Here is a 22,768-nt window from a genome sequence, read left to right as displayed (position 1 = left end):
GGTTTTTGACTTAGTGACCTGCCAGGGGTAGGTCTACTACGAATAGTAAATCTCTTCTGACCATAGGGAGGGTGGATGGGAATCTAACACCAACCTTCTCATCTCAGGCAGCAGTCCTGAGCCTGTCACTCCAGTAGCCAATGAGAGCACTTATTCAGTCTAAGCCTCAAGATGACCCACACTGGCTGTTTGAGAAGTAGTTCAAAGCACCAAACACCTTCGCATCCAGCTCAAGGTAACATTTCCCCGCCTCACACACGAGCCCAGGTCATCCTCCCTGACACCCTCTTATGGAGCTCTCTGGTGGCCATGTCCAGAGCTAGACAATCTCTTCCCAGCTCTCTCAAAAAGAGACAGTGGGACAGGGGTGGCCAACCTGAGCCTGAGAAGGAGACAGAATTGACCAATGTACATTGCCAAAGAGCCACAGTAATATGTCAGCAGCCCCGCATCAGCTCCCTCCTCCCTCCCCACACCTCCTGATCAGCTGTTTTGTGGCGTGCAGGAGGCTCTGGGGGGAGAGGGAGGAGCGAGGGCACAGCAGGCTCAGGGAAGGGGCGGGGGGAAGGGTTGGAGTGGGAGAAGGGCCAGTGGCAGAGCCAGGGGTTGAGCACTAAGAACCCCCCAGCACATTGGAAAGTTGGCGCCTGTAGCTCCAGCCCCGGAGTCAGTGCCTATACAAGGAGCCGCATATTAACTTCCAGAGCCACAGGCTGGCCACCCCTGCAGTGGGACATTTCTACAGCTACGGCAAAGAGCCAGACAGGACAAGAGGTGGCTGAATGGGCTGCTTATCTTTCCACACAGGGGAGCGAGGAAAGGAATTTCAGGAGCAGAGGGGGGTGAGCACATATAATTGCAGATAAGATACTAACAGAGACACACTGTCCCTCAGCTTGGGGCAAACCTCTAACCCAGGGATTGGCAACCTTTGGCATGTGGCCCGTCAGGGAAATCGGCTGGCGGGCCGGGACGGTTTGTTTACCTGCAGCATCCGCAGGTTCGGCCGATCGCAGCTACCACTGGCCGCGGTTCACTGTTCCAGGCCAATGGGGGCTGTGGAAGCAGCAGCTAGCACATCCCTCAGCCTGCGCCGTTTCCCGCAGCCCCCATTGGCCTGGAACGGCGAACCGCGGCCAGTGGGAGCTGCGATCGGCCGAACCTGCGGACGCTGCAGGTAAATAAACCGTCCCGGACCGCCAGCGGATTTCCCTGATGGGCCGCGTGCCAAAGGTTGCCGATCCCTGCTCTAACCACCACATGGAGAGGAGACTTTACTCCTCACAGAACCACAAAGCTCTGCATCCCTATCATCCTGCCTCCTGTTCAGGAGATCCAGAGAAGGAACTACATTGTGAAAAGGAGAGGCCAATGCAAGTTCCTGAGACAGAGATGTGTGGTTCAGGGGCAAGGTGATGAGGGGAAACGACCTGCAATAGGGCAACCATGTGGTGGGAAGGGGATGAGAATTAGGGAGAGCTTGACATTGCTAGGCATGTGAGCAAGCTGCTCTTCTCCCAAAGTCTGCAGCCCTGGTACCAGAAGTTAGGCACCGCATCACTCCTCACCTCCCTTCCTCTTGGCTTTACTTCCTCATGTCTTCCAGGTCCCACCCACCTGTCATCTTCCTTCAGCTAAAGACCAGAAAGACACTCTACAGAGCCCATCAAGTGATGCCCATTTAGCCAGACAGAGGTCACTGCAGAATAATCCTGGCTGTCCTATGTAGTGCTAAGAGGCCAGCCAGGCCCAGCTGATAGCATTTCAATAGCAGAGTCAATATGCTGCAGCAGCGACAGGCAGGGAGAATGTTGTTTTTAACACCGTTCACACACTAGTGGGGGAAGGGGGGTGTGAGAGGAGAGGGAGAGAGGCACAGCCAGCACTACAGGAAGAGCTGGTTGAGTTTAGTGGCTACCTAGGCTGGTTTTAAGATCCCTGGAACTCATTCACTTGTTTCCCTCACCTTGGAAGAAGAACTGCAGGGCTTTAATAAATGGACAGAAAAGTTGTTTGGTGTCACTGCAGCTCCTGTCGGGGTCTCTGTAGAAACTTTTTGCAAGGACACCCCTCAGCGAATCCCCACGGATGTCTCCAAGGCTATAGCAGCAATGCCAAAGGGAACTACAGGATCTCATTCAAGTAGGGAGGCACCTGGAGAGGCCAGGAGGCTGTGCTAGCAAGGACCAGAGCACTCAACACAGCAGTCCCCTCAGGGGAAGATGGGAGTGGGGGCTACTGCTCTTGGGGAACTGATAAATACACCATTGAGCTGTGTGAGACAGTGTCTGCTGGGAGAGGCGAGACCCTTCTGCTCTGCCTCTCACTGCAGAGACCCCCTCCACCCAGTCTCAGGCCCCTCTCAAAGCACAACTGACCCCTCCCCAGCTGGCACTTTGAAATCCAATAGGCTCAAAGGCAGCAAAGTGACAAGTCAGATGACCTGAGGGGTCCTAATGTTACACCTCAAAGGCTTTGTGGGGAAACTGGTAAAGGCTCCTCAACTCTCACTGCACTGAATGGAGGTGGTTGAGTTTGCTCAAAGGTCCCAGCCACCTAACTCTCTATGGACGGGATCTTAGGTCCCCCATTGCCACAGGAGCTGAGCACCACCCACATACTTGTGGATATTTGAGGAACTTCACAGACGGGGGGAAATCAAGGCAGAGAAATTAAATGAGTTGTCCAAAGTCAGGCAGGGAGCCCATGGTTGAGCCTGGAACTGAACCCAGTTCTCCCACATTCCAAGCCAGTGTCTTAACCACAAGCCCATCTTTTGACACTGCTGTGTACCATGAAGGGAAGGGAAAGGAAGGTGGCCATTTGGGCAGGAGGAAGGAAGCGGTTAAAGTCTTTTGCCCTGTGCAGCGCTGGCTGCTGTTCCAGAGAGTGATGTGGGAGGCACAGGTGGGGGTAGGCATGTGGCCAAAGCTCTCACAGTGCTGCAGCAGTCGAGACATGGCAAGGCTCCAAAAATGCACAGCTTTTTACCTCCAGCAGTTAGAGGAGACAATATCTAAGCAGCATTCCTGAAATGCCCTCATTGCAGTCCCCCAGCTCCTAGCCTGCCTCCCTCAGCTTCATCCTCATCTTCTCCAATCCCCAGCCTGATCTCTCAACCCCAAGCCTGCCTCCTTCACAAACTGCCAGCTCCCTCTCAACTCCCAGTCTGCTGTGACCCAGCTCTGTCCCCTGCCTGCCCCAGCTCTCCCTGCCTTCCCTTCCCTAACTCAATCCCAGCCCCAGCTCTGATACCTTTCTCCTCCCACTGCAAAGCGAGGCAACAGTGATCCAGTAGGGAGCACTCAGATACCAAGTCCCAAGCTTGGTTCTCAGGGGTGCTGTGCTGCCAGATGTACACGGAGGGACCCATCTGAAGAGCCCACAGCATAATTAGTAGAAGTCAGGGTGCTAGCCCTGGAGCCTTGGTCCCTGCAGTGGGATCTGGGATTCTCCATTTCCTGTCCTAACCAGCTGGGCAGAGTTGCTGTGTGTGATAAACAATCGCTGCACTTCACCCCAGATGTGCTGGATATACACAATTAATAAATAATCCCAAAGGGGTTTAAGATATGGAAATGTGAGGTATTTCAGAGCCCAATATCTGAGGAGCCTGGGGCCATATCCTATACAGTCTACCACTGTGGAGACCCTGACTGTCTGCACACAATCTGATCCCTGCTGACAGCACAGCGTGGGTATGTCTACACTGCAATTAGACACCCGCAGCTGGCCCGTGCCAGCTGACTCAGGCTCGTGGGGCTTGGGCTGCGAGGCTGTTTAATTGCGGTGTAGACATATGGGCTTGGGCTGCAGCCCGAGCTCTGGGACCCTCCCACCTTGCAGGGTCTTAGCGCCCAGGCTCCAGCCCAAGCCTGAATGTCTACACCGCAATGAAACAGCCCCTTAGCCCAAGTCAGCTGTCATGAGCCAGCTGGGGTTTTTTAACTGCAGTATAGACACACCCCTAGTGGCCTGGCAAACCCCAAAGAGCTGCCCACCAAGTCTCAGCTAGAAAGCCAGGCCCAAATCCCAGGAGTCTCAAGCCACTCTGAGATTTGGAGTCTAAACTCTCCCAACAACAGGCCCATGGCCTCTGGTAACCCCACAACTCTCTAATGAAAGTTCATAAACCGCTTTGACATCTCCATGGAAACAGAGTGTGAGGTCATAAACAGGGGATTAGCACCTCCCAACAGTGAGTGAGGCACAGTGGGTTTTCAGTTCTCTCATCAAAGGCCAGGGGGCTGGGCAGCAGGAGGGGGGTTGCGGTGGGGGGGGGGGAAGGGAGCTTGTTACACAGGAAGGGCAAGCTGAGGGTGAATGACAAACTACAGGCAAAAGGGGAAAACAGGGAAAGGGCAAAGAGTGCAGCATGCCTGTAACAAGCTCCTTCTGCCTGCCATCCGCCACCCACTGCTATTGCCCACAATGGGCTTCTCTGCATCCTATCTAGCTGAGGGATTTGTACCAGCAATCCTCACTGCAGTATCCTCCCTGGACTATTGCCAATTATGGGGAAGCCGGTGGGTTTGAGGGAAGGAGAACGTATCTAATGTGTACAGCAGTTTCTTAACTCTGTGTGGATGGTTTGGATCAGGTATGGTTAGTTGTGGAGCGCCTTGAAGTACTGGCAGGCCAGAGCATAGTGAGGGAGTCTCACTCATTATAGGCCCTGAATCCAGGCTGACTTCACTACCTTAGGCTTGTTTGGAGGCAGAAATGCCCTCCCACCTCCAGTCCCCTTAAAGGCAAGAGAAAACTATTCACCTGTTGAGCTTGGGTTTCTTGGAAACATGCCCTTCAGGAAGCAGCGGCCTGTGGTTTGGCAGCAAACCTGACATGGGAAAGGAAAGATGTGAGATTTTGCACTGTTCCCTTGCTAATAGCTACAGTTATACCACTCTGAGATCCCATTACAACTCATAAGCTAAGCAGACTGGTCAGTATTTGGATAGGAGATCGCTAGAGAGAACCCAAGGGGCTATAATGGAAGGGGCATTCTTCCTGCTGAGTCAGTATTGAACCAATACCCTAATGCAGGCAGGGTGCTGCTGGAGGTGCTGTATTTGAGATGAAACATAAAACAGAAGAGTTGACCACTTGTGGTCACTAAATATCCCATGGTGCTGTTTATCAGAGTGAGGGCACTGACATCTAGCCAAATTCCAGCTCAAGGATTACAATCTGCCTCTTTGAATTCTCTCTGCATTTTAATTTGGATATAGTATGGGAGAGCAGGCATAATGGCTAGAGCAAGGAAACACTCAGGGGACCTGGGATCCATTCCTGACTGACACCTTGCTGTGTGACCTTGGGCAAGTCACTTCCCCAGCTTCATAAATTAATTTGAAATCCTCAGATGAGTGGGACTATATGCCAAACATTACATTCACTTCCTATCCTGAACACTTGTGGTGTGCTGCTATGCATAAATTGTTGCTTTGTTCCATCTCAGAGATCACTGAGACATGAAAGAACAGTTACTTACTGGATCCCACTGACTACATGTTCAGTTCCCTTGGCATTCAAAGCCCACGGTAGCTGAGGACTCCTAAGAGCAGGCTTGGAGAGGCAGTTGTGGGACCCACGCTGGCTACATCATCTCAAAGAACCACCATTATTACTGTAGGGTAAATAACCACTCTCTTTTCAAGAACGTGTCAATGTGGAGCCCACTGCAGGCAAGAAGTATCTCCTATGGATGGTCGGAATAAAATATATATACGTATAGCATTTCATCAGTAGATTTCACAGTGCTTTACAAAAGGGCTTTTCCCCGTTTACAGAAGGGGGAACTGAAGCACAGAAAGGTGACAACTTGCCCAAGGTCACCCAGCATGCCAGTGGGAACAGAACCCAGGCTTCCTGAATCCTACTTTGTTACTGTATCCATTAGGCAACACTGCCTCCATGGAATTCCACCTGCAGCAATTGGAGTGCTGCTCTCCTGAACTTGGCATCTGACCTAGCAGCTAAGTCCAAGGCACAGTGCTTGACAAAGGTCAGTGGGTTATTCTACATGAGATCTCTGACATTGGCACATGTCTGAAGCAGGCAAAACAAGTCATGTAAGCTCTGGTGGAGTAAGCCTTGAAGTAAGCCTTGATATTCAGTGGGAAAGGTACAGCAGCCAGTGATGGAGGCAAGCGTTACCATCCTGAATCTGAGACAGCATATGTATTTGTTCAGTCTCTTCAGGTCTAGGACAAAGATCAGCCATCCCTTCCCTCTTTGGGATAAAGATGCACTGCAAGTAGAAGCCTCTACCCCTGTACTCCTGTGGAACTTCTTCTATGGCTCCTAGATAAAGCAACAAGGCCACTTCTTTCTGTAATAGGCTCTCGTGAGATGGGTCCCTGAAGAGGGATGGGAAAGTGAGTGGGATAATCATGGACATGGTTCCCAACACCCATTTGTCCAAGGTGATATCAGACCAAGACCAACCAAGTGGGGCAAGCTGGGTCCTGAAGCCGAGTCCTGAAGGTAGTTGCCAGCACCTGATTGATTCTGATGTGGCCCATGACATTCCCATCAAATTTGCTATCGGACTGATGAGGAGGAGTAGGTGATGGAGGAGGCAGATGAAGGGCACCTCCGCTGGTACTGTGAACTTTTCTATTGTTGGAAGTCCAGTTGTCTGCTCTGGGAGTAAAGGTGAGCCCACTGCCTTTGTTGGGCTGATATTTGTAGGAATTCCTACCAGTGAATGGTGTGTAAATCTTCTGGGACCTTAGGGTGATCTGATTCCTTTAGGGAGGTAGCGCCTAATCCTCGAACTGAAGAGCTCCATTTCCTCGAATGGGAGATCTTGAATGGTATCCTACACCTCTCTTGGTACCCTCCAGGATAATAGCCATGAGGTTAGTCTCCTGATCACAAACGTAGCCATCAACCTTGAGGGTATGTCCAAGGCCTGTGTGGCTGCCACCTGCAGAGCTCTCCTGGCAATCGTCTAGCCTTCCTGATTAATTTCCTTCAGCTCCTTCTTAGTGTCTTGAAACAATTTAGGCAAAAATGGATCACCCTCTTCCAAGTCAGGAAATTGTATTTGGCAAATTATGCCTGGTAATTTGCCATATGTAGTTGCAGTGAAACCAACAGGCTTTTTGCCTGGCTAGAGCCAATGTTTTGGGCTCTTTGTCATCAGGAGTTCCTTTCACTGACTTGGATTTTTCTTATACTGCCATGACTACTAATGACTCATAGTTTAGGTGGAAGGAAGAAGGCTCAAAATTCTTTAGGGCCACTGGGTAGTGTTTCATCACCCTTTCGGAGGTTGGTTGAATGATGGCCAGGATTTACCAAAGGGCTTTGGGCACTTGGTAGTAAGGAGTCCCAAAACAATACGAGCCTACTGGCAGCTTAGTATCTCTGGTGGCTGTGGTGGTGGGGAGGGAGGAAGGTATGTTCCCTCCCCAAAAGTGGTTATTACTAAATAAAGGGGTCTGGGGCTTGTTCCCAGACAGGACTCGTTACCTGCTCGGTGAGCCATTTGTACACACACTGCAACCTTCTTATGCTCCTCCAGACAAAGACCTGTGATCCTACGGGGCAGCATCCCTCCATCAGAACGGATGAACTGACTCAGCAATAAGACATCCTAGGGAAGCAAGGAAAGAAGGTAGAATGATCAGTGCCAGAGCTGCACCAATGGCTACAATTCTTAGGTACTGACACTGCCCCAGTGCTACGTATGAGTAGTTCAAAATTATTCCTTCTAGTGTATATTACCTGGGATTTTGTCAGCAACGAATTTCACCTGCCATTGTGTAGCCTATTGGCTTAGCTTTGTTAGGTCCTCTGAAGTTCAGAGCCTTTTATAGATTAATTCATGTAAATCATTGTGTCATCATCCATTTTTGCCATCTTACCATTTGCTGCCATTTTCAGACTATGTACCGAATATAATCTGTCGAACATCCAGATATACAAAGATACAGTTTTACAAAACATGCAGGAAGATATCATTTTACACAATGTTTTTGATTGAGTGGAGAGCTGATTTTTAGCTCATCAGGGGCTGTGTACACAGATGTCAGCGCTCACACGTTAGGCCACATCTGGGTCTTCCCCTGTAAACTGAGCGCAGGATTTTCCTCTACTGTCTATTCCTCAATTCTTTATCCAATTTCCCAAGGTGGAGCTTCTGTCATGTCCCTTTCGGGGGGAGCAAAGGGGGATTAGTTCAAAATCTAGTAAATCTTGTCAGGAGTAAGTGCTTCATAAGAGAACTGTACTGTAACTGGGGAAGCCCTAATAGAACAAACTTTCAACCCTTTGGCTGCGTGCACATTAAGAGGGACTGTTAGAGCAGTGACAAGGAAGGGAAGCCTTGTTACCAGAGAGCAGGTTGTGTGTTCAGCCAGGGTTCAGAGATCTTTGCAGACTTCACTGCTGTTGACCTTTCAGATTAAAAGCTACAGAAGTGCAAAGCATTATTTATAAAACACAATTTAAGTGGTGTATCTCCAGGATCTGGTAACACCACATAACAGGGATGAGGGAACTTTAGACACAGCAGCGGCAGCTGCTGCACTGGGGTCCATTAGCTGTGCAAAGGGCACAGCCCAGCATTCAGAGATATGTTTTCCATTTCCACACGCAGCACAACAAATGCCAGCACACCGCTCAGACCAATGCAGACACACCCCTTTCACATGCTGATATCATGTGTTATCCCATGGGTCCACTGGAAATGCTGGGCTTGTTTTTCCCAATCTGCTGGAAGTTTCCCACTGCCAGACTCACCAAGTTAGTTGGGAGTTCATTGCTCTGTTGCCGCTGTAAACATTTCCATATTTTGGGTGGAAGGAGCAAGCGCATGCGGCTCGCAGCCTGGGAGAGACCTGTCAGCAGGCATTCCCCATGCCCAGCCTGAGAGAAATCAGGGCCAGATGGAAGAGCACAATACACACCCCCCGTACCTGCCGGTGCAGGCAAACTAGACCTCTGCTATGGGCTGAGCCAATGCAAAAGCCAGGATATCTAGCTATCAAGGTTTATATACCGCCCCCATCATTACGGTATTGGATAGACTTGATTCTGAACTAAACGGACTGTAGCACTGGTTCTGGGAGCTATTGCTCATGCTAGAAACTCTCACAAGCCCTGCTGACCTCAACAGAAACTGAGTCTAGAGCTTTATTCAGTCACACATTCTCTACTACATAAGGGCACTTGTGCCAGAGTATCCAAGGTGCCTGCCACTGACTCCTCCTCATCTACAGTTCCTGTTCTCTGGCTCCATTCTAACCCTCTTTTTCAGCCCCTTTTAAAATTAAATATTTAGGCAACTTAATGCTGATATAAGGGACCTGACCAATAACTCTGTGGAGTGATGATTTATCCAGACAACAGGGACAACATCCCTATCAGCGAGCCTTGGTGCTAACCCAGAGAGACCATCTAAGGACAAAAGGAATGCCCAGTGTCCATGCCCCAGCCAATCTCTGGCCTTGGCACTGAGGCCACAACAAGAGGGCTAATTACTGTCAGCTGGATTGGTGGAAATTGGACTGAAATCTGTCAAAGGCAATGACTTTTGGCCACTGCTGATGGGAGCTGGATTTGATCGACTGACCCAGGATGAGACGCCACATTCCTTTCCCCAGCTCTTTCATGTTGCCAATGACTTAGCTCCACCACCCAATACTAAAAGAGCTCGCTTCTCTAAGGGAGAAGAAGGGTTCAGCTCCAAATGCCCAGGGTGTGAAAACTTTCCTAACTGCTTTAAGTGGCCTGTTTTATTGTTCCTTTGTGTGTATGGGGGGGGGGGGGGGGGGAGGAGGGGCAGGAGAGAGGATTTGCAGCAATGAAAACAGTAAGTAGGCCACAGCCCTTTACGTGGCATGTTCTAAGCGTGGGACACCCCTGCACCTAGGGTGTGTTTGGTCCAAGGGCTTTCTCACATTACCGCCACACCCTGTAGTGTCACAGGGTTGATATCAAATGTTTCCATGCAAAGAAAGAAAAAAGGGGAGGGGGAGATGGATTCTCTTTATCTATTGTCCTGCCAATCAGGAGAGCCCATGCCCCAATGTTAACCCGGCTCAATGCTGTCAGCACCAATCAGCTTTTCTCCCGTGACGGTTATTTCTTTATTGAAATCATCTATGTCCCACCCATTTCTGCCTTACAAATTATGCTCAAGGTCATTTGGCTTGAAGTGCTGCACATTGGCGAGAATCTTACGACGACTTCGGAAGGGTCCTAAGGGTAACATGCTAGGTGCTTCTCCCAGAATCCGTACCAAGATGCATCCCACCCCTAGGAGAGGGCAGATAGAGACAGCCAACTTTGGGAGGATGGGGAGGAAAGGTGAACAAAAACGTAAAGAGGTTAAAGAAGAAAAGAAGTCTGGCAAGGTTACATGTTGCCGTCATATTCCATGAAATTAACTTTCTGTGCTAGTGGGCAGCCAAGACTGTAACCACAGATTTGCTTTAATCACTGGACAGCTCCCGGGAGAGGTTGGACCCAGATTCCCACCCCTGTAATCTGTAGCATCTGATGAAAACAATTTGGACTGAATTAATCTGGGGCTAATAGGCAAAGGCTGCAGTTCTGTCTCCCCGTGTGCTGCCAAAGTACGACATATTTACTGCCTGCTCAGACTAATGGTGTTCAAAGCGGAGAAGGGGAAAAGGAAAAACAAGTTTACCCTTCTCTACAAAGGATGGATAAACTGGATAAAATATATAAAACCAAGTCTGAATAGTGCATTCCCTTGAATGGGTGGCCTGCTGAAATGCAGCACAGACCCAATATCTGCAACCCCCTTGAGAAGTAAGACTGATTGCTAGTTATGCACATTTCATCAAAATCTCCATTCACTCTGAGAACAGTTCTGTTTGTACAACAAAACAAGTATGGGTTTGTACCAGACATATCTGTCAGTTGTTACTTTGAGATACATAAGAATCAGTTTTCTTTCTTTCTTTCATTACTCCTGGGAGCTTTACACCATTCTCCAGGCATTATATATCAGGTATATTTGGGGGCTGAGACTTCTAGGTTGCAGGTTCTAATCTAGCCTAAGGTTGATAGAGATGAAAACCAATTTCAGTTACTAATGGCTATTAGGTGATCTAGGTGAAATGAACTAGGGTGTCAGTCAATTTCCTAGTGGACAAGCCTCTGCATCTCTAGAGCCCTGCGCGAACACAAAATTTGTATCTGCATCTGGTCCACAAAAAAATGGTTCATGGATATAAAGTGGATATCCACAGATCTGCAGGGCTTTAGAAACAAAATCTGTATCTGATCCACAAAACTGGTCTGCGGATATCCGCAAATTTCAGGGCTCTACCCATCACATAAACCACTATCGTAATTGGTACTAACTGGCCCAATTGCTGGGAACCTCAGTAGAATCCAAGGACTGAATGACCAAGGGAGGCTGTCCCCCTCCATGGCAGGGTTGAGGAACATTGGTAAGGAGGCCTGACGGAAGCTTGACCTGCCGCAGCCCGCAGTGCCATTTTTGGTTGATTAAGAATCTGTTTATCTGACACCAAAACTAAAATCACTTATTTTACCACTGCCTCAGGCTCCACTATCAGAGATGTTAGAGAAGTAGTAGTCCTGAGATCATCTTCCACCCCCCACCCCCAGGGGCTAATGCAAGACTTCCTTGTATTATAGTGCTTTATCCAGTCCAATTGTGTGTGCCCCCAGCGATGGGGCTCACATGTTTTCCTTTGGTTTACAGCTGAGTGGTATCTCATAGATTCCTAAACTGTAAGGCCAGAAGGGACCGTCATGATCATCTAGTCTGACCTCCTGCACATTGCAGGCCACAGAACCTCACCCACCCACTCCTATAATAGACCCCTAACCTCTGGCTGAATTACTGACATCCTCAAATCATGATTTAAAGCAGTGGTCTCCAAAGTGGGGTGCACAAGAGGATCCTTGGGGGTGTGTGGCAGGAGGAGCGCTTTTTTTTTTTCTTTGTCCGAGCGGCAAAAATGGTAGAGCCAGCGCGGCAGGGGGTGCATGCTCAAAAATTTTTTACTCATAGGGGTGCATGATCAAAAAAGTTTGGAGACCACTGATTTAAAGACTTCAAGTTACAGAGAAAGACTTCAAGTAACAGAAGCCACAAGACTTCCCTGAAATAATTCCTGTTTGAACTAGAATCTCTCTTTAAAAAAAACCCAAACATCTAGTATTGATTTCAAAATTCCCAGTGATGGAAAATCCACCAGAACCCTTGGTAAATCATTCCAATGGCTAACTACCCTTACTGTTAAAAAATTCAAATTCTTTATTTCTCAAGCATTCACTACTGCTGTGGCTCGGAAGCATAACTGAGATTTTTCTGGGGGCAAAAGAAGCATTTATTCCATCCAAACACTTCAAAATTTGAAAAACCATGACTGATACAAAGTCTAGACATATAAGAGACATACTGAAACAGAGACTATTTACAATAGAACTCAAGTTACTCTTCACAACTCCAGTCAGTCCCACTGGAGCAAGGCACGCCTCCAGCTGTGGATTTGTCATGATCCGCTACTGCTCTGATTTACCAATCCACACCATCCCCCTTATCTCTTTCTCCAGCCTCTCCTTTGATTTGCAGCAAGAGAACTGGTTATATAACCCAAGACTCACATTCAAAGGCCAAAACAACTAACGTGATGGCCTACATTCCCAGCCTGCTTCCTGAGACCAAGAATGCAAACTTTCACACAATGGCTCCTGAGATTCCAGCCACGCTTCTTAAAACAAGGTGAGCTCCCCTGGTGTTCAGTTTTCACCTCCCTCCAGAAGATCAGTATCTAAGGACCAAACTGAATGCTAGTATAGGGCAAATTGCCTAGCCCAACTGCAAGCACATTGACCAGCCTAGCTGAATTACAGCCCTAATCTTAAAAGAGGATCATACCTTTCATCCAGTGATGGGACCTACAGCGAACTCTGATATTAGAACTGTACTCTCGGGCTCTAAAGCCAAAAACAGCACAACAGACTTATCTACAACTACCTCTGTGCTTCCAAGTAGCCCTTTTTATCCCCACAAGTGGCAGAACCTCCTACCACAGAGAGCACTAGAAAGTGATTCCTAATATTCATCTTGAATTTCCCTCTGCGTAATGAGGTCTCACTGCTCCTTGTTCTACCCTTTGCTGACAATACATATGTTTGTCCCCCTCCCTTGGTGATCAAAGTGTTTTGGATTACTACCTACCCAGACTTGGGTTAGAGTGCGGGTGCTGGGGGTACTGGTGGCCTGTGCTATACAGGAGATGAAACCAGATAATCCTTGTGGTCTCTTCTGGTCTTAAACGCTAAAACCCCATTTTATTTGCTGCATTTGATAGGCTGAATCTTTGTTATTTCCTGGCTCTCTTTGCAATACCCACAGACTACAGTGTTGAGCACATTAGAAGTCTATTGATTTTTAATTTCTCTAGGCTCTTAAACTTTGATCCATGAAACATTTGCTGGTGATCTGATGAAAGCTAGTTGGTGCTGTCTCGTTTCCAGTTGCTCAGCGTCACATAAAAAAATTAAAACCACATTACATTCTTTCCTAACCTTACTTTTCTGTGTAGGCAATTGCTGTAGTTATATAGTCTGCAATAATGAACTGGAGAAGTGTTCCTTCAAGACAATCTTCACATTAAAGTGTGGGCAGCACTATGAAGTAGACAAGTTCATGGAGGATAGGTCTATCCATGGCTATTAGCCAGGATGGGCAGGGATGGTGTCCCTAGCCTCTATTTACCAGAAGCTGGGAATGGATGACAGGGGATGGATGACTTGATGATTACCTGTTCTGTTCATTCCCTCTGGGGCACCTGGCATTGGCCACTGTCGGAAGACAGGACACTGGGCTAAATGGACCTTTGGTCTGACCCAGTATGGCCGCTCTTATGTTTTTATGAAAAAATCTGATCCCCCAGGATGGATAGTATTTTTCTATCCTCCGTGTTTGCAACTCCTCCCAATTTAGTATCATCTGCAAATTTATCATTCTATTTCCTGATTCTTCTAGATAATTACAAAGACCAGACCAACCATTGGACACTTCCCGCAATCATTTCTTATTGCACTCTGCTCATAGTGTGTTAAATCCATTGATAATGCTCCCATCCTAGCCAATTTAATTTCTACAATATTTCACTAGACACTATCGAATATTTTATTGAAGTTTAAATCTCCCACTTACTGTGTCACCTGTGTGGAATAAGTTTTTGTTCAGCATGATTCTTCATAACTCCTCAACACTACTTGTTGTTCCTAAGTTCCATTATCCGGTGAGTGCTCAGTGTGGTTCTCCCCTTTTGTTTGTTATATAACTAGGAATAGAGGTTAGATTTCCCAAAGGGCAATTGCCAAGACCATACTTCCCTTTCTCACATGCTGATCTCATTCACTATTTTCAAATCCTTTTGGTACCTCCCCAGTTTTTTATGCCTTCTCAAAAATAACTGCTAATGGAGCAGTTGGTTTGTTAGCTAATTCCCTCAAGACCCTGGAGGGTTGCATGTGATCTTGACCTGCTGGTGTGTGTATAAGTCAATGTCTCTAAGAATTTCCTTACCTGCTTTTTTGCAATAGCTTATTCACAGGATTGTCATCACTATCCAATTATTCAAACTTCTTTTCCTTATTTTTCTTGTTATGGATACATGAGAGTAGCTCAGCCATTTTAGAATTATTCTGGCTTTCAAGCCCCTCATCATTAGTGGGCTTACTTTCTCACAAGTATTTATTTTCCTCCAGATGTATTTGTATCTATATCCCCCTAATCCCACTGGCATTAACTTATTCTGCATTTTTGGTTGCCTTATCTTGTAACTGTGCATTCTTGTCTGGTTCCCTTCCTTTCTATTTCTAGTATAGATTGTTTTGTTTGGTTGGTGGGGGGGGGAGAGGGGGGGTTGGCTTTATTTTTTAAATGCAGTTTTTAAAAAGCCCCTAGTAATACTACGTTCTCCTAGCTTATTTCCCATATTATGGGTTTTCAAAGGCACTTTTGGGCCTTTATTATAGGATTCTCTACTGCCTTCCCCCAGTGTATTTTAAAAATTCCTCTCTAACCCTCTCACACTAGATTTTCCCCCAAAATACTTGCTGGAAATCCATTTCCTTTTACTGATAGGAAAGGAGTTTCAAACACAGAAAGGCTCTTTTCGCGGACACTTCCATATCCAGGCACAACTTTGTGTAAAACAGTCATTGAGCATCTGTAATGTTTCTAAACACCTTCCCCTGTCCCTTCACATTCTCCACCATCCAGTTATAAAGATAACTGATAGCAATGAGGAGCTTGCAGTGTTTGGAGACATTACATCTAATTCCTCTTTGGGAACAATGACTCAAGCTTTCTGAGCTACCTGGAATCAAGAATAGGCTTGAACAAGCCGACTAGCAGCGGGTTTACTACCTAGAGTCCAGCTGGAGGACTGATTCAATGTTGGATACTGGGGCTCATTAGAAAGATAAATCCATTCCAGATCATATGATGGGTAGCAAGGGATGCACATGTTTCCAAAGTTCTAACATGTCTATCTCTTCCTTCCTGCTGCACGCAAACTACTCCAGACCAGATATGAAGGATCCAAAGGAGGGCTGTATGGTAGGCAATGTTCCCTAAACTGTGCACATGCACGGTCACACAGCAATCTTCCAAGTATCACACATCACAAACCAGGCTACTTACAACTTTGACTCTGCCTCCCCACCATCCAGCTCCAGTTACTGCCTCCCATTGGCTGACTGTTTAAGAGCTGAGAGCCAATAAGGTTCTGGGCAAGGCACCCAGGCAGCAGGCAGGGCACACCTCCACCAATGGGCAAGAAGTAACCAGAGCTGAGTGGTGTGCCACGGAGCTAGAGGCTGTGCCAGTGGGAATGGAATGCAGCCTGTGACTGGGCTCTGGAGCCCATGCGCCAGGACACACCAAGAACTGGCACAACACCGCTCTGTCACTCATGGAGGGCAATGCCCCATGCCACCTGTCTCTGCTTACTGGCTTCACATTGGCTGTGGGAACTTGGAGCTTTTCTGATTGTGGCCAGCCTTGCGCCCGCTTCTCCCCCCGCCTTTCCCCCCGGCCCACAGGTCAGGTCACACCTCTGCCAATAGGGAAACAGTTACCAGAGCTGGGTGGTGTAATGGTTGAGCCCCTTCCCTGCTGACATGGAGGAGCAGCCTGCCAAATTCGAATGGCGTTGCGACCCAATGCACAGGGTCCAGCTGCTCCCAGTCTCTGCCTCCACTCTGTTCCCCCATGTATGCAGGCTCCACCACGTGAGGCTCTGGGGAGTTTGTAAACTGCTCAGTACAAGGAAAATTTAGAGGACACATTGGTAATAGGACAGTAGTTGGCACAAGACTAGCCAGCTGTGCTTAGATGCTGTACATCTAGGCCAGTCGTGGCTTTGTAGGAACTGCTCTTGCACAAGGGGATTTTCACTAAACCTTAAGGAGGGGGAGATGGAGCGGTGAGTCTTTATTCTGCCCAGGAAGCTAAAAGAATGGCAGGCTGTGCAGTTTAGTAGCAGCATGAGTACAGCTTTGAGAATAACATTCAACTAGCTAACTGTCACCACACTTACCTCATAATTGTATTTGTGCTTCAGGTTCCAGCGACAAATGGGACACTGACCAGAAGGGTTAGGAGGAGTTGGGGTTTTGACATCTTCTATAATTTTTCCCTCAATCTGGGAAACAAGTCAGAGGATACATTGATCAGATGAAGAGCCCATAGTTCAGGCCTACATATACATTCTGGGTATGTAGGCTTATCGCTCAAGTTCCAACAGCTTACTCAGTACTGTATAAACATAAGAGAGTCCCTGTACTAAGCTGTTTAGTCAGGTACATACAGAACAAGCATTTCAGATGTACATAGGAGCTGGCACAAGTCCAAAGAGTCATTAGGGCCTGGTAAGTCTTGATCACTGGATTTGTGTTGAGTAGTGGAGAGCTCAATTAATTCAAATCCCTCCTATTTTGCAGACGTTTCATATTACTTTGTAGGTAAAAATCTAGAGAATTCAGACTGAGCTGTCTGCTTCTGTGAGTGCAAGGTAGTAGTGATGGGGACAAATCCTTGGTGTTCTCTGTTTGAGTTTGGGCTGATGTCACCCAGTGAGGTACTAGCTGTTGGGAATATTTCATGCCACAGCCTGTGTTTTGGACCCATGCCCTCCTTGCCCGGTGAAGTACTGTTAAACCACTGGGGGCAGAATCTCTCAGAACATACAACTTTTATTAAGGAAGCTGTTGTACAGCTTGATATTAACAATCTAGCCAAACATAGGCCAGCATCTAGTATTCTGTTCTTTGTCGGTCTGGCTGTAGACCTGGTGACATTAAACACTGCACTGGCTCCTTTGATAAATTATTCCATCCTGGTAATAGATCAAGATCTAGCATCCATGTCGATTTATTACATCTATCAGCTGCCTTTGATGCTGTTGACCACGGGGAGTTGTTGACTTGTCTGTGAACCCTAGAAAAAGAGCCACATGCCCTACAGTGGCTTCAGTCTCATCTCTTGGGAGAAATTTCAGAATGTATTTTTTGGCTCCTCTTCACCCGATTACTCTGATGTAGGTTTCTGTGTCGTCACACCATGTGTTCATTGTGCGTACTGGGCCTGTAGAAGGGCTAATGAAGAGACATATGAGTTTATGTTTTCGCGTGCTGATGAGACCCAGCACACTCATCCATACACGGTAAATACCTTTCTCAATGTTTGATAAAGATCAGAATACAATAAAGGCTAGCTGTCTGAGGCGGAATCCAGAAGAGACTGAAGTTATGTTGGCAGGATGGGTGGAGCAATCAGAAGATATGAGGAGGACTATGTCTGCCCCTTAATTGATGCTGCGTGCCCACCATTTGTTGAGAGTTTCCTCTCTGTGGATACTGATGGATCTCCAGTTGCTGTTAAGAGATTATGTAGCAGAAATTATAAGCATTTCTTTCCCCCCCACCATCTACATCTGGCCAGGAGTTTGTGACCATTTCTTTCAAATAAGGATCTTGCTACTGCGATTTACACTTTTGTTTCCTCAAGTCTAGTTTATTGAGAAGTGCTCTGGATGGAGCTTGGAAGTTGAAGACTATGCAAATTTCCGTAATCCACTTACATGAAAGTCCCTTGTTTTTGAATGGAGACGCTTTCAGTAGGGGCGTTCTCCCAACGTTAGAATTCATTTCTCCATTTGGGCTGAAATAGCATCAATCCTTTGACCTTCTGGGCATAGTGCTAGTTCATCTTTTTCTCCAGATTTTTGCAGAAAGGCATGCTGGTGCACATGGACTTCAGGGTAGGAAAGAGAGAGACTGTCATCCATCCCCCAATTCCCATAGCTGCTGATTGGTTTTACTCTTGTTGGTACAAATATGTTAAAAATACAATCAATTTCATATCAAGGACACTGAGATTCCTTTTATGTTATATAATGAAACACATCTAAAATAAATATAAACACTCTGACTCAGTAAGGTGCTCAGATTTCTGTCAATAAATGATATCTAATGTAAAAATAACCAGAAAAAAAAACCCAAACTTTTTAGGGAATACACTTTTTGGTAAGTGCTGTCTTGCCAAATCTTGTCTACACATCACTAGCAAGCAAAGAAAGGACGATTGTAGGCCACTTTTGATTTCATCCAGGTACTCCTACTTATACCTGCTGGTAATATAACAAATCACTCTCCTTTTTGGTGTTTGCCTTCTTCCTGATCTAGACAATGGACAGGATCTCAAGTCCACTGAGGGTCCCAATGCTTAGGGAAGTTCTGGAAGGACTTTGGTCAGCTAAGACCCCATAAGCCTGTGTTCTTGTTCTGAGAAAAGGGTGTTATGAACTTGAAAGCAAAGGAAAACCCCTGTGTGGGGTCTGAAGGACTGCTCACCTGCCAGAGTCCATTTTGGAGTAGGAGGATTTCTGATAAGCTTAATAATATGCATGTAGGTTCTTCTATGGTTTTTAATGTTTTTGCTGTGTTGCTTTTACCTTAAGAATGAAATGTGCTTGCTTAGAAAGAGCTGTGTAGTATATTAAACTGTGGTAATTACAGAGTTAACCTTCTTTGAAGAGAATGCAAAAAAAAAAAAAAAAAAAAGTGTATTCTGTTGGGGATATCAGAGTTTAAACTGCTCATCTTAGAAATACCCCAGTCAGAAGGGAGAGAGATGAATGCCTCCACTCAAGAGAAGAGGCTGGGGAACCAGAAGCCAAGAGTGCTCCCCTTGCTGAGGGGACTACAGGTGCTGAGTTGTGATGTAGACTTTAGTCCATACCATCTGTCCCTCATTTTCAAAAGCATTGAATATGAAGGATTCCAACCCCCTTCCATCTACCAACCGCGCCCCCCCTGCAGCCAGGACTTTCAATGTTAGCAATCGCATTGCTGGATCATAACATGGGAACTTTTGCAGCTACATTTGATTCTGACCATCAGAGCTTAGGATCTCATGCTGCTTTCATCCATGCGAGAGAGGAAGACCCAGAAGTTTAACAACCCAACTATGCACCTGGGTTGCCTGAATTCATAACACACAGTTACATTTGCATTGCATTCAAGCCACAGAACATTTACTAAGAGTGAACTGCAGTAAGCAGAAAGAAAACATGTACTGTATGTCCCACCTCCAGACAAAATAAGCCAATGTGACCAAAAAAAACCTCCCAACAACTTCATCCCTGAAGTTGCTAAAGAAAATGTATTTCTCCCCATACCAAAAAACAAAAAAAAACCCAAACAAACAAAAACGTGGCTTTAGAAGTAGTGTGTATTGTGACTTGGAAAAAAGAAATAACTTACAACAGTTGTACTTCCTTCAGTAACTTCCACAACTGCAGAAATAAAAGATGGAAAACAAGGTCAGACATATTCAAACTGGAACTAGTGACTTTCTTTTAATCAATAAACTGAAATTATGTACAAACAAAATACGTGGTGGACAGAAGTCAGGGATGCAAGAGAAGAGAGCGACTCCCCAACAAAGCAAACACGAGGTATGAAGACTGTCAAAGGTAATGCTTTACTGGTGGGCAGTTGCAGGCAGAGTAACCATAGGAGACCAATAGGCAGAGCAAAGGGCAGGCTTTTCAAACTGGGGACCTCATCGCTTAATTGTTATTGTTTTGAGTAGATCTGTGGTGTGTTCAAAAGTTTTATGATTTTTCTATCATCTCTGGCTAATTCTGATCAAGGAAGTCAAGAGACCCTCTTAAGTAAAAGCAATCTTAAATGTCAAGCATTTAGGCTGCCTCCAGTGTTTTTAGTTCCTCCATGGTTAAAGCCTGTGCAGAGAGGAAAGAAACTTTCTTGCCCTTCTGGTTGTGACAATCTTCAGGTAGAGAACAAACACCCTGCTTTGAATCTGTGAAACTAAAAGAGCAGAACTGGGATTCTGGAAGTTTCATAGATTCTCCCAGTCACAGCAATGGGAAATTAAACCTGAACCTTAATTATTGCAACTTTAACAACAACACGATTATTTCTATTTGTTTTAGATTACTTATATGTCCATTATCATTGCAGTAACTCAGTGGTGGACAATCATTAATGGAGTGTATCTGCACCCCACCCTTTTGAGGAAGGGAAGCATTATCCCTATTACACATCTGGGGAACCAAGGCAGATAATGTGACTTGTCCAAAGCCACATAGGAAGCGTATGTCTAAACAAGCACCTGAGATCAGGTCTCTTGAATCCCTATCGCTAGTCCCACCCCTCGCTGCTCGCTCACAAGCCGACCTTTGCCACGCAGTTCGGAGGGGAACAGCACCCCACAAGTGCCAATCACAGCCCCGGGCCAGCCAGCGATGTGGCTGATGGGCGCCTCCTGGTTCCGGGCCCAGCCGCGGTGCCAGCAGCAGGGGTAGATTTTACCCTGACAGCCAGGAGCCTGCGGCCCTTCCCCGCCCGCCACCCGCCGCGAGACCCGCCCCGCTCGCTCTGACCAGGGCCGGCCGCGGAGCGCTGGCTCCCCCCGGCTCGCGTCTTCCGACAGGGGCGCAGCGCCCGCCCCCAAGACTCACCCTGTCGGAGCGCGCGGGCCGGAGGCCGGGCCCAGCCGCCCCCCAGCCCCAGGAGACCAGAAACCAGCCGGTTCCAGCCACCGCGCAGCAAGCCGGGGGCCGCCATCTTGGGAATCGGCCCTGACCCCCCCCGCCGCGCTACTTCCGCTTCCGGGGCGCTCGGGCCGGCAGGCGGGAAGAGGCCGGGCAGCAGCCTGCGACGCCGCCATCTTGGAGCGAGGCCCAGGCGCGGGGACTGTCCCCAGCCTCCACGGGAGGGACGACGGGCTCAGAGCCGCTGCTCTCGTTTGGGAAGCTTGGAGCCAGGGGCGCATCCCGGCCGCGGGGGCCGCAGCACCATCAGCCCTGGCAGCCCTCGCCGGGGCCAGCAGAGGCCGCGGGGCAGCTGGAGGGAGGAGCTGGGTCTCCAACGCCTTACAACCGCCCAGCTCTGCGCCAGGGCTGCCCCAGCCTGCTTGTGCCCGGGCCCCGCCCTTGGAAGTAGCAGTCGGGGACCGCCTGGGGCTCAGGATCAGCCTCCCTGGCCTGGTTTGTATACCTCGGAGGTGGAGCCCTCGGCTGCCAGAGGGAGGCCAGGCTGCAGTTAGATCAATGGTGAGGTTCTCTGGGGCTTGGACCTCCTCTTTAGACTGCCCCTCTTGGACCCCCTCTTAGCACAGTTGAGCCCTGATGCTTGATTGCGGCTCCCTAGGTAACTATGATAATCTAATAATAAATAGAGCCTTTTCTTATACCTATCTCTGCATTTCTTCATCAGCCCCAAGGCATAGAGACATAGAAATGTAGGTCTGGCAGGGACCTCAGTAGGTCATCTAGTCCAGTCTCCTATACTCTGGGCAGGATTAAGTAAACCTAGAAAATCCCTGACAGGTGTTTGTCTAACTGTTCTTAAAAACCTGCAATGATAGAGATGCCACAACCTCCCTAGGAAATTTATTCCAATGCTTAGCTACACTGGCAGTTAAGAAGTTTTTCCTAATGTCCACCGAAAACCTCCCTTGCTGCAATTTATGCCCATTACTTAATTTGTCACCCATCTCTTTGTAATGACTTTTTATATACTTGAAAACTGTTATGTCCCCCCCCCCTTCTCTCAAGACTAAACAAACCCAATTTTTCCAGTCTTTCCTTATAGTTTGTTTTCTAGACTTTTGTCATTTTTGTTGCTTTCTTCTGGATTTTGTCATGTTTTATTAGGAAAAATCCATGGAACAGTCATGGTAAAAATGTAAAAAATCAGGATGTGGTCATGTGGGGGCCAAAGTCCAAGTCCTGCTTCAGGAGGGCTGAAGCTGGAGTCGAAGAAGTTGCAGCCATCTGTTAAACTCACGGAATCCGTGACCTCCATGACCAAATCATATTCTTACTGATGATATAGGAGATATAACATGGATCATGGGACTTTATGATAAACAATTCTGAGGCCCTTACTACCTTAGATACTAGGCTGATCAACACCTTTCATTTTCAGTATCTGTGATTCTCTTCCGGAGTAGTTTTCTTAAGGATTGATGGCTAAGGGGTACTACATCTTCTCTTGGGGAGCAATAAGTTCACTTACAGGCTTTCCCACAGACTTAACTGGCTTTCTTATGGCTGTTTTAGCAGCATGAAAATTCATGGGGAGCAATAAGTTCACTTACAGGCTTTCCCACAGACTTAACTGGCTTTCTTATGGCTGTTTTAGCAGCATGAAAATTCATTGGGAGCAGTGTCCTCTTAAAACTGAAGGAATGAGCAAA

The 22,768-nt window shown here is 47.3% G+C and overlaps 1 protein-coding gene across 2 annotated transcripts in view; it reads right to left on the bottom strand.

The window, feature by feature from the left end:
- MRPS18A (mitochondrial ribosomal protein S18A) overlaps positions 1-21,169 on the bottom strand; it is a 28,125-nt gene extending 6,956 nt beyond the window's left edge. Inside the window, exons 1-5 of one of the 2 annotated variants that reach the window (XM_054023023.1) lie at positions 21,027-21,167; positions 19,804-19,835; positions 16,578-16,682; positions 7,480-7,603; positions 4,771-4,837 (exon numbers count right to left, since the gene is read on the bottom strand). In XM_054023023.1, coding sequence (XP_053878998.1) covers positions 4,771-4,837; positions 7,480-7,603; positions 16,578-16,682; positions 19,804-19,835; positions 21,027-21,132 — 434 coding nt within the window. In that variant the 5' untranslated portion in view covers positions 21,133-21,167. Of the gene's footprint in view, positions 1-4,770; positions 4,838-7,479; positions 7,604-16,577; positions 16,683-19,803; positions 19,836-21,026 lie in introns of both variants that reach the window. The other variant, XM_054023024.1, reaches the window with a different exon arrangement.
- Positions 21,170-22,768: the final 1,599 nt, after the last annotated feature.

The sequence above is a fragment of the Malaclemys terrapin genome, chromosome 3, assembly GCF_027887155.1.
Source record: "Malaclemys terrapin pileata isolate rMalTer1 chromosome 3, rMalTer1.hap1, whole genome shotgun sequence".
NCBI classification, from domain to species: domain Eukaryota; kingdom Metazoa; phylum Chordata; order Testudines; family Emydidae; genus Malaclemys; species Malaclemys terrapin.
This window is presented reverse-complemented; position numbering and strand designations above follow the sequence as displayed.